Raw genomic sequence first — 14,522 nt, forward strand, 5'->3', positions numbered from 1 at the left:
AGAATGCTTTTCTTGCAAAACCAGTGAACTTTCATGATGAAGGTGAGAACGATCAGCCCAGGTGGATCCACTCTGCTGTGGTCCTAGAGAAGTCACCACCAGCCAGGTCTAGTGGGGTCTTAGTGCTGGGATGGGGAAACGGCAGACAGAACAACCACCCCTCCAGGCCCTCAATCCCTTCCTAACCCGCTTGACCCAGCTCAGCCCCAATGTGTTTATGGCAGCTTTCTTCAGGAACAGCCATCTGTCACCCGCCCTGTTTCCTGGTGACAGACAATCCCTCGGCCACTCCACTGAAGGGCTAGTGTGCTTTTGGAGGTGCAAGGGTGCTCTGATCCACAGCTCTGCCTGCCATGATAGTCTTTTGGAGACCCTAGAATTCCAGGTAAGGTTGGGGGAGGGGAAAATGATAACCTCAGCCATGAACTTCCTTGGGAACCTGACCTACAGTAAGACGCTGTGGCTGCCTATCTTGTGTCCAGTTGGGGGCAAGATACTCATCAAGGTGAAGGCTTTCCCTGAAGAGATGGGTGAAGCTTCAGGGACGTCTGCCCAGGATGGCAGGAGAAACTGTTCCTCTAGATTCTGTCACAGCTGCCAGCTGACTAAAGAGGGATTCACCTTTCCTCCCCAGACTGGAAGCAGAGGATCCACCATTGACCCGGGAACAGTTGGACATGTCCTGCCCAAGCAAGGAGACCCTGACTCCTCTCTGCAATCTGAAGACCCTGTACTGGGCTTGTGTTCACAATGACCCCGCTGAGCTCCAAGCCAGGCTGGATGCTGGGGTCTCCCCAGAGGAGGCTTCCCAAGTGGACAGCAATGGGAGGGTGAGATGCCCAAGGGCTTAGCAGGGCAGCTGGGGACAGCTCAGGCCCCCCACGACCCCTCCCCCTACAGCTTCCTGGTCTGGTTCCCCAGAGAGTTCCCGAAGCCACTCCTACTCTTTAGATGGGTGAGAACCATCTTCACAAGGGGTTGGGACAGGTTCTGGGAAGGTGCAGATTTAGAAGGAGGGGATGCTAAGGAGAACTTAGTGGAAGGTGGGGTCCAAGCTGCTCTGTCCCCAGACAGGCCTCATGGTCGCATGCTATCGTGGCTTTGGTACCATTGTGGCTCTTCTCAGCGGCTGTCCTTTCCTGGATGTGAACCAGCAGGACAAAGACGGAAACACCGCCCTCATGCTCGCTGCTCAAGCAGGTGCAAGACATCCCCACTCAATACCCTCACCCTCATCCCCCCTCACCCCACCTCACCCTGCTCACAGCCATCAGGGCCACAGCCCCAACCTTATACAAGGGTCTCTCTGGCCAGGCTTTATTGTCCCATTACCTGGGTATTCCAGCTTTGTGGTCCTTTCTGTGTAGGTCACACGCCGCTGGTGACTTCCCTGATCAACTACTTTGCTGGCCTGGACCTGGAGCGCAGGGACCATCGGGGGCTCACAGCTCTGATGAAGGCTGCCATTCGAGACCGCTCCGAATGTGTGGTTGCCCTCCTCATGGCAGGTGCGTGGCTCCTCTGCTACCACCCACCAGATACCATTTAGCTACAGCAAGAGAAGAGGGAACAGAACACCGATCAAGGCCAACTTAATGGAGGAGGGGTGTGCTATCACCCTCTCACAGTACGCAAAGCCTGGCTAGCCATAGCTCTATTTATGGAGGTCCCAGCAAAGAGTGCAGACATAAGATGGGGAAAGGTGTAGGGTGAGTAGGAGTCTTGAGTTCTAGTCCGGGCCTCTCCATTGCCTGAGATCCAGGTGGAGAAACATGGCCACATGGGGCAGCAGTGAGGACTGACTCCAGCTCTCAGGCTGGAGCCTTTGGTGGAGAACCACTCTGAGTAGTGGGACCCTCACTATTCCCCCTGAGGTGGCTGTTGATGCTCTCTGCTGGTCTCCCTAAGGAGTTCCTGTCTCCAACATTTCCCTTCTCAACCCCAGTGGGTTTAGCAGGGAAGCAAGGGTACCCCATGACTTTCTCCTTTCAAGTGACTGTCTCTCTGGCCCCAGAGAAAAGGGCATGAGAATGAAGGAATAAAGTGGGAGGGTTAAATGACTGAACACATCTCCCCAAGCAGCTGTGGCTTAAGCAGCTTGTGCTCTGCTCTTCTTAGACGGCCCTATGAGCCTGTTGGAGACCCCACCGGCTCTGTCAGTCTCCCCGTCCAGACTTTGGTAGCTTCCTGTCTCTTATACAAAAGGCTGAAACCCAAGCCAGCCTTGCTGCTGAAGAATATGCCGTGCACAAACCATAGCTCCCTAACTAATCCCTGCCACACCGGTCCACTTGCAGGTGCTGACCTGAGCTCGGTGGATCCCGTCCGTGGCAGGACGGCCTTGGAATGGGCCGTTCTGACTGACAGCTTCGACACAGTGAGGAAGATCAGGCAGCTGTTGAGGCGGCCACAGGCAGAACAGCTCAGCCTGCGGTACCAACCCGAGTGGCCAGCCTTGACTCAGCTTGTGGCCCAGGCCCAGGCCCAGTCTGCCCCATCCCTCCTAGAAAGGCTCCAAGCTACCCTGAGCCTCCCTTTTGCTGAATCCCCACAGGAAGGAGGTGTTCTGGACCACTTTGTGACTGTCACCACCAGCTTGGCCAGTCCCTTCCTCACCACTGCCTGCCACACACTGTGCCCTGATCACCCACCCATGCTGGGCATTCGAGGCAAGTCAGTGCCAGAGCTGTTGGGCACTGCCCCTCCCCCTCCCCCAGCACCCCATCCTCCTCAGGCTGTCCCTGTTCCCCAGGTCTTTGTCCCCTACCAGAGCCCTCGGAGTATGCTCTCCCAGTGGCTGCAGTCGAGGGACAGTACTGATCCCAGGTCCCAAATTCCCAAGATCCTCCTCTCCAAGGCACCCTCTCCCCCTACCCAGTATGAGTTGCTACTCAGGCCTGGAGGGCAGCGAAGTCTGGCTCTTCCTCTCTGGAGATACCAGGAGAGGAAGAAGCAGGAGCAAGGAACAAAGAGCCATGGGGAGGTGGGCTAGGTCAGGCTGGAGGCAGGTAAGACACATCCCTATCTGGGGCCTCTTCTGCTTCCCAGCTGCCTCTGCTTTCAGGAACCTGCTTCCACCCAGTGTACAGGGTTGTCCATGGCACTATCTGCAGGAGGAAATGAGACCAACACAGGGTCTGTCGGCAGGAGACTGGCTACAGTGGTTATGGTGGGGATATCTATACACTGTATTCTGTGTAGTATGGCATAAAGCTAGAGAAGGCAAACTGTTCTGACATATTTGTCTTCCAGTTGTATCAATAACCAAGGGTAGAAAAGCATTCATGACATGCCATTTGCCAAAGAGAAAAGCTTCCTCAGGTAATCATGGTTTTCTTTTTTTTTTTTAAAAAGATCTATTATGTGTACAGTGTTCTGCCTGCTTATATATCCACATGTATCCCTGCAGGCACCAGATCTCATTACAGATGGTTGTGAGCCACCATGTGGTTGCTGGGAATTGATCTCAGGACCTCTGGATTAGCAGCCAGTGCTCTTAACCACCAAACCATCTCTCCAGCCTAGTAAGCATGTTTGTAATCATCTATACCCTCAACTTTGTGTGATTTAGAACCACCCAAAAGACACCTCTGGGTATCCATAGACTGGGAAAGAGAAAACCATCTGAACTTGAAGAGCAGCGCCCAATGAAATGGGGCCCCAAACTGAATGAAAAGAAGGACACACCAAGGACAGACATTCCCCCCATTACCTGACTGCAGACGCAATGTGGCCTGCTACCTCAAGCTCCTGCTGCTGAGCCTTTCTCTGTGGACTGAACAAGAAAAGTGACTAATGCAGATTACTACAGAGGTATCTTGAGTACCAAAAGCTATTTAACTATTTAGTAAGTGGAGCAGCAGGATGGATCAAAGAGAGAAATGCAAGACTGTGGAACAAGGAATAGGGGAAGAAGATTGCAAAGTTAGAAGAAAATAAATTCCCAAACTGGCAGTAAAACCTGGACTGTTTTTACTTTTTGTCAAACAAAAATAATTTGGGGGCTGGGGAGACAGCTCAGAGGTTTAGAGCACTGGCTTCTCTTGCAGAGGACCCAGGTTTAGCTCTCAGCACCCAGTTGTAGGGGATCTGATGCCCTATTTTGATTTTCCTGGACACTAGGCATTCACTTGGTGCACAGAGCTACATGCAGACAAAACACTTATACACATAAAGTTAAATTTTAAGGAGAAGGGATAGAATAATAATGTGCTGTTTGTCAATCTCCTACAGCTTGACCCCTTATTTAATAAAGTCTGAGCCTTAATGAGTAGAAACTAGTATGTTTGCTAGACACAGAACAGAGACCTGTAGTTCCAGCGACTCAGGAGGCTGAGACAGCAGGGTCATTTGAGCCTGAGTTTGAGACCAGTCTGGGCAACACACAGACCATGTCTAAAGAAAGATGGAGGGAGGGAAGGAGGGAGGGAGGAAGGAAGGAAGGCAGGGGGAGGTGAATGGGAGAGGGAGAAACAGCAATACTAAGTATATCAAGAGAAGTTACTCTCGCCAGCTGACCCGTAGGTAGGGCTATTAGACAATGATCTGAAATATCTTCGAAAGGACACTTTGTGGGGCTTTGTGTGCAAGTTTGGAGTTTTTCTTTTCCAACACATTTACTGCAGACATGCACTTGTATGCTTCTAATAACTGCAGCAACTGCACATACAGTGCCTACTATATAAACACATGCATTTTAAGGTGCCTACTGCATACATTTGGCCTTCTCAATGATACTGCAAACTCCAGCTTTAAGCATGTCTGGAGCAGAATTTATAGGACTGCCAGTGTTCCACAGTTAGAAACTGGAAGAGATCAAGAATGGAGCCTGGCCACTGGCCATGGCCCCCACAACAGAGTGCTAGCCCATACTGTCCCCTCTGGAGCATTCCAACAAGGAAATAGGCATTTTCTCTAGAAAAGGGCTTACAGGCTGACCAGGAGCAGCCAGGCAAACTTGGCACTATTCTAAAAACTTTTTTGATTAAAACAAGTAACAAAAGTTCCGAATTGCGGTTGGACATGATAGTACATTGCTCATCCCAGCAGAGGCAGCAAATCTTTGAGTTTAAGGCCTGTCTGGTCTACATACTGAGTTCCAGACCACCTAGGGCTACATAGAGAGACCCTGTCTCATGAAAAAACAGACACAAAAACCTTGCACTTTTAGATTTACAAAAAAGGTTATTTATGACAATAGCGCATAGACACCTCAGATTCTCCTGTTGTTACAGTGTTATTACAGTGAATGAGCTTGTCGAGTCATATTGTGATTAACCCAAACCCATGCCCTTCTCTGTCATGGCAACTTTTCTTGTTGCTGACAATCGAGATAGCTTTGACACCAGCAATCCTCTTCCTCCCCTCCCCCCTCTTCTCTCCTCTCCTCCCCTCTCCCCACCCCTGTCCTCCCCTCCTCTTCTCCTCTCCTTTCCTCTTCCCCACACCCATCTTGCTCTATAGCCCAAGGCTGATGTTTTCATGGGGCTCTGGGTTTGGGGTTTTTAGGAGGAAGACTCCTCATCGGGTGGCACCGAGGTGCTTCCTGTGAGCAGGACTTGTCCCTTGCTAGCGTTGGTCAGTTGGCTGAGGTACTGTCCAGGTTCCCCTGTGAACTTAACTCTTTCCTCACTTTCTACCCTCTTTGAAGGGAGGCTATTGTAGGTAGGGTAGGGCTATTGTAGGAAGCCCACACCCAGCAGTCAGGAGTCACACCCCAGCTCCTGGGACAACCAGTGTCAACTTCAACACCAATTCTTTGGTTTATACACAGAAACTTTTGAAATTTTAATCATTAATACATCTTTTGAATATAAAAATTAATCTGCTCTTTAAATAGGAACACATATACATACACATTCATACACATACATGCACACATACTCACTCACACAGGCACACACACATATACACACATGCACACAAACACATCCACAGACACAGAGACATACATACACAGACACAGCCTGTTCCTCCCAAAGTGCTCTGAAGGTAGCCACAGAAGGCTGCAGACTAACAGTACTGTTCCACACCTGTGTGGTCCTCACACCTGTGTGGTCCTCACACCTGTGTGGTCCTCACACCTGTGTGGTCCTGAATGAAGCACTTGTTTCTTTTGCTTCAGGACTCACACCTGTGGGACGAGAGCCACTGGATGATGCAGAGAAAGGGTTCTGCAGACTGCAAAGTTCTGTCAGGAGGGCAGGTCTAAGGAAACGTGTTAAAGAATCGGGCTTGACTGAGCTGCTTCTGGGTCTCCATGGTGGGTATAGACTCCTTTTCCTTCTCATCAAGTACTGAAATCACAGCACATAAAGCCAGCCTTGGCAGTGGCCAGTAGAGAAACTGTATCTACACCCTTAGGCAATAGTGGCAAAATGCTGTGGTCTGAGAGTTGGCTTGGGACCCTGGGCATATTATTTGACCCTCCTGACAGAAACAAGAACAATAAACTTGGGCCTTGACACATGACTCAGCAGTTAAGAGCACTTGATGCTTTTCCTGAAGACCCAGGTTCAAGTCCCACCAACCACATGACAGCTCACAGCTGTCTGTTCTAGTCCCAGGGGATCTGACAACCTCCTCTGACCTCTGTGGGCACCAGACACACAGTGGCGTGGAAATACATGCAGATGAAACAGCCATACACATGGAAGAGGGGCGTTAAGACTTTTGTGAGGAATGAATAGGAACGGGCATGTAGCTCCACACCTGGCCACCCTCAACCTTTACAGCCTTCCTACCTTACACCAGAGGAGACTATAGACGTGACAGCTAAGTGACTGGCCCGTTCACCAGCTGACCAGTGGGGACTGGAGCATAAAGCCTGTGTGACATAGAAACCTTCTATCCCACTGCAGCACGTCACCTCCACCCACAGCCTGCTGGGCTTCCTCTTATTCTTGAGCATGCCCCCCCCACCTGTTCAGGGGTCACCCTAGCTGTGTATGTCCTGTCTGTGCTGGATCTAGACAGTGGTTTCTGCAGAGGGAGCACCCCCCCCCCAATCTCTGACTGTCTCCAGGGTGACTGGGCCCTAGGCCTCAGGCCAAGACATACCAGTCCCCTGAGAGCTCCTGACTCCAGCCTGACTGTATCCTGCTGAGTGGAAAGAGACCAGCATTAACCTCCCTGCCACTGCCCAGGTGGTCTACCTCATCCCTGCCTCTGACTGAGTCTTCCACACTTCCTTTATTTCTGCAGAAGCTAAGAAATTCACAGCTTCTTGGCATGCCATAAATTAGCTACACTGAGACCCTTGAGATAGGTAGACCCAAATTCTATCCTGGTCCTGCCTTTCCCAGTCTCTCTGTCTCATAACATCACACAAAGGTCACATAAAACAAGCTACTTCCCAGGATACAAGGCACAGATGCGGCTGGTAGGGAAACAGCTGTCCTGTTCTGAGAGGGACAGTGGACATGCCACAGCATCCCTGTGGTTCTGGTATGATATGTTTTGTTTTGTTTTTTTGAGACAGGGTTTCTTCTGTGTACTTTGGAGCATGTCCTGAACCTAGCTTTGTAGGTCAGGCTGGCCTTGAACTCACAGAAGTCCACCTGCATCTGCCTCCCAAGTGCTCGGATTAAAGACATTGTTTTGGTGGCCCCTGAAATGTGAAAACAGCCCAGAAACCTCCTCAGACTGGTTCTGCCACAGCTGCACATCCCTGCCCTAGGCACCTGCTTCTCACCCAGTCTGGCTGCTCAAGTTCTTTTTTTTTTTTTTTTTTTTTTTTTAAGTTTATTTTATGTGCATTGGTGTGAAGATATCAGAGCCCCTGGGGCTGAAATTAGACAATTGTGAGCTGCCACTTGGGTGCCAGGAACTGAACTCAGGTCCTCTGCAGAAGAGTAGCTAGTGTTCTTAACCACTGAGACATCTCTCTGGCCCTCAAGTTGTTTTTAAGGAGCACACACTTGCATTCCTGCTCTGCAAGGTTAGGACTCTGTAGGCAGGACTGGGGATTAGATAGACTAGCAAATTCTGAGGGTGTCAGCCAGGCTAGGGGGGGACTCCCAGGGAATCTCCCCTCACTCCTGTTAGGGTAAGGACATGTTTGTCCCTGCTCAGCCCTAGCTGCCACTCAGCTTAATAAATGTGCATAGAAAAGAATAGTGTTTGGGCTCCAGTTCATTTGAACTGGGATGCACAGACAGACTTAGTCATCTGCCTCCACCTTTCAGGCAGCCCAGGTTCTAGGAAGGCCAGTGTCCCCAGTAATGCTAGCACACATCGAAGGAGACCCTTGCTGGATCAGCAGAAGTCAGAGGACAGAAGGACAGATGGGGACCCCTGTGGGCCATACCAGGTAACCAGGACAGGATATTGACCTCCCTCCCCATAGCAATGGCTAAAGATACTCATGAGTCACCACTATCCAACTATAGTCAGTTAAACCCTGAACACTGGCCCTGCTTTCCTCTCCAGCTCCCCAATTTATTTCTTGCCTGATCTTTTAGGCCTGTCACCAGTAAGTCTTCACTTGCCACCAGAGGAGCCCATCTGGTGGGGACACATGCAGTGGCTGGAAAGCCCTAGCCTCTGCCTTTGTTCTTTGAGGCCAGGGTGGGTCTGAAAGGAAGACTTGGGAACAAGGCTTAGCCACTCTCTGAAACCCTCGGCCCTACCAACACTTACATCTAGAAATTTTGGCTATACTCACACAATATTGCCCTATGTAGACATGTTATCTGCCAGGACCACAGGGGCCTGCAATGTCACAACATGACAATGACACACAGGATCCCGAATAAACAGAGACAGGGCACACATTCAAGCACAAAGCACATGTGCACACCCTTGGCCACACAGGCACACAAACATCAATGTAGAAAGCATCACCCCTGCTCCTGGGATCCCAGACCCGCCCCACCTCCCACCTACATCTCCAGCATCATGCACCATTCTCTTCATTGTCTGTGGGGCAGAGTCTGTGTAACCATGTGAAGCAGGGGTTGAGGTGCTCAGAGGAAGCCCAAGGCTTGTCCTCAATCTTCCCTTCAGCCCCAGGTGGTTTCCTTGACTGTTCAGAGCTGTGGTTCTGCTACAGAGAAGAGAGAGGTAAGCAGACCTGAATTCAACTCCTGCAGCCTGTTTACCCAGACCTGTACTAGGGAACAAGGGACAGAGGCCTATGGGCTTGGAGGTCCTGGAGACAAGAGCTTTCCTGAGGGCCCTCAGTCCAGGCCCTCCAGTCCTGGGAAGGACAGAGCCTGGGCAAGGATGCTGGAGTGGAGGGAAAGGGGCAGGATTTATGGCATTTCCCCTCCAGCTGGAAACAAAAGCAGATTCCTGTGTCCTGCGTGAGCAATCCGGTCCCACCCTCCCGAGTGGCTGGAACTGAAGGAAATACCGCTGGCCTCTGGCCTCACCCAGTCACTTGGCCCCTCTTTCAAACAATCTCCCTACTAACTTGGGCCAATACCTACTCTCAAATCTCAGAGATGCTCTCAGTCCCATGAGCAGTGGCCACCTTAAACCCTCAGTCTTTTCTAGCAGACAAGGTTCCTGTCACACCACCTCCCACCCTCTAACCCACCTCTCTAACCCAAGCTCAGGCTCAGTTTTTCTCTAGAGGGAGGAAAAGTCTAGATGCCTCAAGAAGGCCATGTGCCATCCAGAATGCTATGTAACCAAGGATGACCTTGAACTTCTTATCCTCCTGCCTCTACCTCCCAAGTACTGGGATTAAAAGCATGTACCATCACCACCTGGGTATTTTTAAAACTTTGAGATAGAGTCTTGGGCTGGATCGAGTGAAGAAAGATGCCTGCCACTAACCCTCATGACCTGAGTGTAATCCCTGAGACCCATATGGTGGAATGAGAGAACCAACTCCCATAAATTGTCCTCCGACCTCACATGTACGCCATGGGATGCTCTCCTTTCAGAAGCACACGCACCCACAGCATAAATATAATAAAAATAGTATCTGATACAGTGTCTTACTAAGTCTTCAACCCACTCGGTACTTTAATTCCTACCTCAGGCTCCCAAGTAGCCGAGATGGCAGGTCTGTGCCACCATTCCCAGTTTTTACCAATTCTTATAGTGGTACGCTGAGAATGGCCCCCACGGGCTCATAGGAGCTATGGCCTTGTTGGCGGAGATGTGGCCTTGCTGGCGGAGGTGTGGCCTTGCTGGCGGAGGTGTGGCCTTGCTGGCGGAGGTGTGGCCTTGCTGGCGGAGGTGTGGCCTTGCTGGCGGAGGTGTGGCCTTGCTGGCGGAGGTGTGGCCTTGCTGGCGGAGGTGTGGCCTTGTTGGCGGAGATGTGGCCTTGCTGGCGGAGGTGTGGCCTTGTTGGCGGAGGTGTGGCCTTGCTGGCGGAGGTGTGGCCTTGTTGGAGGAGGTGTGGCCTTGTTGGAGGAGGTGTGGCCTTGTTGGGGGAGGTGTGCCACTGGGGGGGTTGGCTTTTAGGTTCCAAAAGCCTAAGCCATTTCCAGTTAGCGTTTTTTTTTTTTTCTCTGCCTCATGCTTGTGTGTCAGTATGTAAGCTGTCAGTTACTGTTCCAGTGTTATGCCTGCCTGTACACTGCCATGCTCCTTGCCACAATGGTCATGAACTCACCCTCTGAAGCCATAAACAAGCCCCCAATAAACTCTTTCTATGGTATCTCTTCACAGCAATGGAAAAGTCAGTAAGAACTCTTTTGCAGAATTTTGTTTCTTTTGTTCTGTATTGAGGACACAGGGGCCACTCTGCTAGCACAGGCATGCCTTGGGGGGGGGGGTCTGCTGACTCCCTCAGTGATCTACCCCTCCCCCCCCAAACACATCAAACATGGGTTTGCAGCTTACAAGTGCTGGAGGACTTTTCCACATGCTTCTCTGTTAGTCTGTGAATGTGATGGAGAGGACATCATCAACCCCTTTGTACAAAGTAGGAAACTGAGGCCCACATTCAGGTGTCCCAACTTCTGGCTTGGGTTCTTTGTAAGTACTGTCCCCTCCTTCAGTGGTCAGGTCGGCCAATAAGAGTTCAGGGGTCTGGGAGCATGTGAGAAGGGATAACCTAGAGCTCAATGCACTGCCTGGGAGCAGACAAGGTTAGATCAGTTTCCCAAGAGATACCAGACTTTGTGCCCAACCACTTCCGTGACATCCCATGAGCATATTCTAACCTCTACACTCTTTTGTCTTGGTGTGCCTTTCCTTGCTCAAGGGCTAACAACTTGAGATGAGTGGACTTGAAGATTCAGAGTAGGTGGGAAATAGACAGCTGTTCCAAGGAGATCCAGAAGAGGAAGATGCCTTGGCTGTCCCACATCTAGGAATCTGGCAGTCTCTGCCAGCCTCTCCCTGAGGAGCAGGGCTGCACACTGGCTTCCTGGATCTCCCAAACCTAGGCACAGCCAAACTGCATTTTGATCTAGACTAGAGTAACAGAGTCTGGGACAGATAAGATTGTCACATAGGCTGGGAGGGGTCTTCAGGGTTCTCTAGCCTACATCCTTCATTGTGCAAAGAAGTAAATTGAGGCATAAAAAAAGAAAGAAAGAAATGAAGGAAGGAAGGAAGGAAGGAAGGAAGGAAGGAAGGAAGGAAGGAGGAAAGACTATCCAGGCCTGGAAGCTAGCCCTATGACCCACAGTTACCAATCTTTTCAAGAAGCTACAGTGTCTTCTGCCCAAAGCTAAGGATTCCTGCCTCTTCAGGATTCCATTCAGGCCATCACATTGAGAATCTCGTCTCTGTTTAACAGACAGATAACAGAAATCTGCAGGTATCTATGCCACATCTTCCCTAAAGGAGACCCACAACTCCTCCTTGTCGCCTAGCTTGTCTTTCTAGTTTGAAAAACTTGACTCTATCCCCTGGCTCTGTGTGTGTGTGTGTGTGTGTGTGTGTGTGTGTGTGTGTGTGTGTGTGGTGTGTTATCCAGGGCCTTGCATATGCTGAGGAAGTACCCCACTACCCAACTATACCTCTTCCATTTCATAATTTGAGAGAAGCAAAACCCAGCTCATTCCCTGCTTCTTTCCTCCCTTGCTTTGCTCCCCACTTACCCTGGTGCAGAAATGGGCACATACTTTGTAGAGCCTGGTGCAAAACAAAAATGTGTGTCCTTTGTCCAAATACCACTAAGAATATTATGAAGAATTTCAAGATGGCAGCAGAAGAACATTAAATCAAACATGGGGCCCTGAATGTCTGTGCATACCTGGCCTTGGTCTCTCTTGAGTGAAGCTTGAGCTAGGCATGGAGCAAGCACATGGCATTCTAGTTCTGTGTAAGTGGCAACAGCAAGATCTCATGTTCAAGGCCAGCCTAGGACTTTAGGGATCTTTCCCAAACAAACAAACAAACAAACAAACCCCACAGTTAAGAACTTAATGCACCAAGCTGGCCCTAAAAGGTCAGAATTCATTGTCCTGTCTCTACATCATATTCATTGTCAATTGCCACCAAAAAGGACCTCCTTGAAGTTGTTCACACTGCTGAGGACCTGCAGACCTCTGCTTCAGGCGCTGCTGGGAAGCCCTTCTAGCCTCAAAAAAGTCTAAATCAGATTTCTTTGGGCCTGTTTCCTCTCATTCTGTTCTTGCTGAATGTGGGGAACAGCTGGGCCCTGTGAGCAATGAATTCTTGTAGACTTGGACAAAGCCTGTAATTCCTTTTCTATGTCCTCATTGGCCTGAGGCCCTAGTGCTTTCTCCAACTCTGTATCCTCCTCCATTACCCAACCCCCAGGTTCCCTGTGCACTGCGGGAGGCTTGGCTTCACAAGAACTGCTAATGCACCAGCCAGTGTCTGGCTGAGAGGAGGGGGAGATGCCACCCCTGTCCACACCTTCTCTTCTACCTCCTAAACCTACTTCTCTCTGTTGTACTTCTCAGGCCTGCCCACAGAAACTCTCCCATCCTCACAGACACTCATCAGCCACTCAGCAGCTCTTGACCTCACCCATGATCTTCTAGATCCGCCTTCCCAAGCAGGCAGGCCTTGGACTCGGGCTACAGAGATCCCATGGGTCCTGCCCCAAAGCCCTCACTCCCACTCCTTAAGACAGAGAAATGTAGGCTAGAGAATGAGAGAGGTTGGCCAGCAGCCATAACAGGGAGGAGGAAGAGTGGGTGTGAAGATGGCCATGCAGCCAGGCTCCCAGTTCTATAGCTAACCGAGTGTGAAGATGGCCATGCAGCCAGGCTCCCAGTTCTATAGCTAACCGAGTGTGACAAAGAGGCCTCCACAACCTGGAAATGCAGATACCATAATCCCATGGTACTCCTATTGGCTGCATGACAGTTTGTTCTGATGCTATCCTTCAGTTGTGCTGGGGTTCTGGAAATCCAGGAGACTTGCTATTCAAGAAGCTGTGACAGTGTATTGGTGGGGGAGGTCAGCAAAGGAAGTGACATCAGTCTGAGCAGCTAGCCATTGTCTCCCCCAGCCTCTATTCCTGCCAGAGGCTCAGACTGAGAACTGAGATAGGCACCAGGCACCATCTTTTTCTGTTTGTAAGATGGTCCTCTGTGCACTATGCTCATTAGCACATGGGGCGGAAGCCCTGGAGAAGTAACGAGGGTCATAGCAACTATCCTGGATTCCCACTCAGTGGATGTACTTCAGAGTTGGTATGGATACTCACAGGTTAAGAATAAAACTCAAGTCCTGCCGAGGAAGGCCTCGACTTTCACCCACACTTCCAGTCTGCACAGCAGGGTCAGGAGGAAGACTGTGGTCATAGTCATCACCGCACAGAGGGAGCCCTTCTGTCCCATTCCCCAGCTGCATGTCCCAGCCTCAGGAGGCTCCATGCCCCAAGTTCTAAAGCCTATCTGGTGGTCTCCTACACCCACCCCTCAGCCCTGCATCCTTTGGTTTGTCCTCCCCTGAAGGAGAAGGCAACTGCCAAGCCCTAAGGGGCTCCGATCAGACCGACTCACAATCGACCTATCTAGACCACTCCAGATCTCTTTAGCCCTAGGATGAACATTGATGGACAGGACTGCAGAAGAGGGAAAGGAACAAATGTATTAAGGGTAAAGGGACTGGAGCTTGGAGGCAGAAAGGTTTAGGATGACTGGGGAGTCCCAAAGGGCGGAGCCAACTTTTGACCAGACCCTCCCAGCCCAAACTCAGCTCTCACAGCACGGTTCCTTAGATACCCCAGAACCTGGAGTGAGGTAGATAAGGACCTTGCGCAGGTCCCTCCCTGGTGCCCACCCCACTCCCTCCTGAGCCGGGAGTACAGGTTTCTGCCTCTCGGTGAGCTACCCTCATCCCTTCTCGGGGCCCAGAGTCTTGCCTCCTTTCCTGGAACCCACGGGATTCCAAGTCCCGGGTTCGAGGCCCGCCCCTTGGGGGCGTGTGGCTGTTGCGGCCACACTGGGGTTTGCAGCCGGCTGGAGAGCCAGGCCTTGCTGCCGGCTGGGAGGCGTGCTGGGCAATAGGAAACGGACTATTAGGAGGGAGTGGTGGAGTCGGGCCAGGCAGGAAGAAGCTAGAATAAGAAACATTTTTGCTCCAGCCCCTTCCCAGTCCCGAGAGGCCGCAGCGCCAGCGCGGATAGAGCCCTT

General features: G+C 51.0%; 1 protein-coding gene across 1 annotated transcript; it reads left to right on the plus strand.

Moving 5' to 3' along the window:
* Positions 1 to 654: 654 nt before the first annotated feature.
* Ankrd33 (ankyrin repeat domain 33) lies at positions 655 to 3,039 on the plus strand. The gene is given in 5 exon segments (XM_051189946.1): positions 655 to 830; positions 1,071 to 1,200; positions 1,368 to 1,508; positions 2,298 to 2,968; positions 2,971 to 3,039. Coding segments are annotated over 5 exon segments (1,137 nt in total). The 5' UTR covers positions 655 to 677; the 3' UTR covers positions 3,013 to 3,039.
* Positions 3,040 to 14,522: the final 11,483 nt, after the last annotated feature.

This window comes from Phodopus roborovskii, unplaced genomic scaffold (assembly GCF_943737965.1).
Source record: "Phodopus roborovskii unplaced genomic scaffold, PHOROB, whole genome shotgun sequence".
Classification (NCBI taxonomy): Eukaryota; Metazoa; Chordata; class Mammalia; order Rodentia; family Cricetidae; genus Phodopus; species Phodopus roborovskii.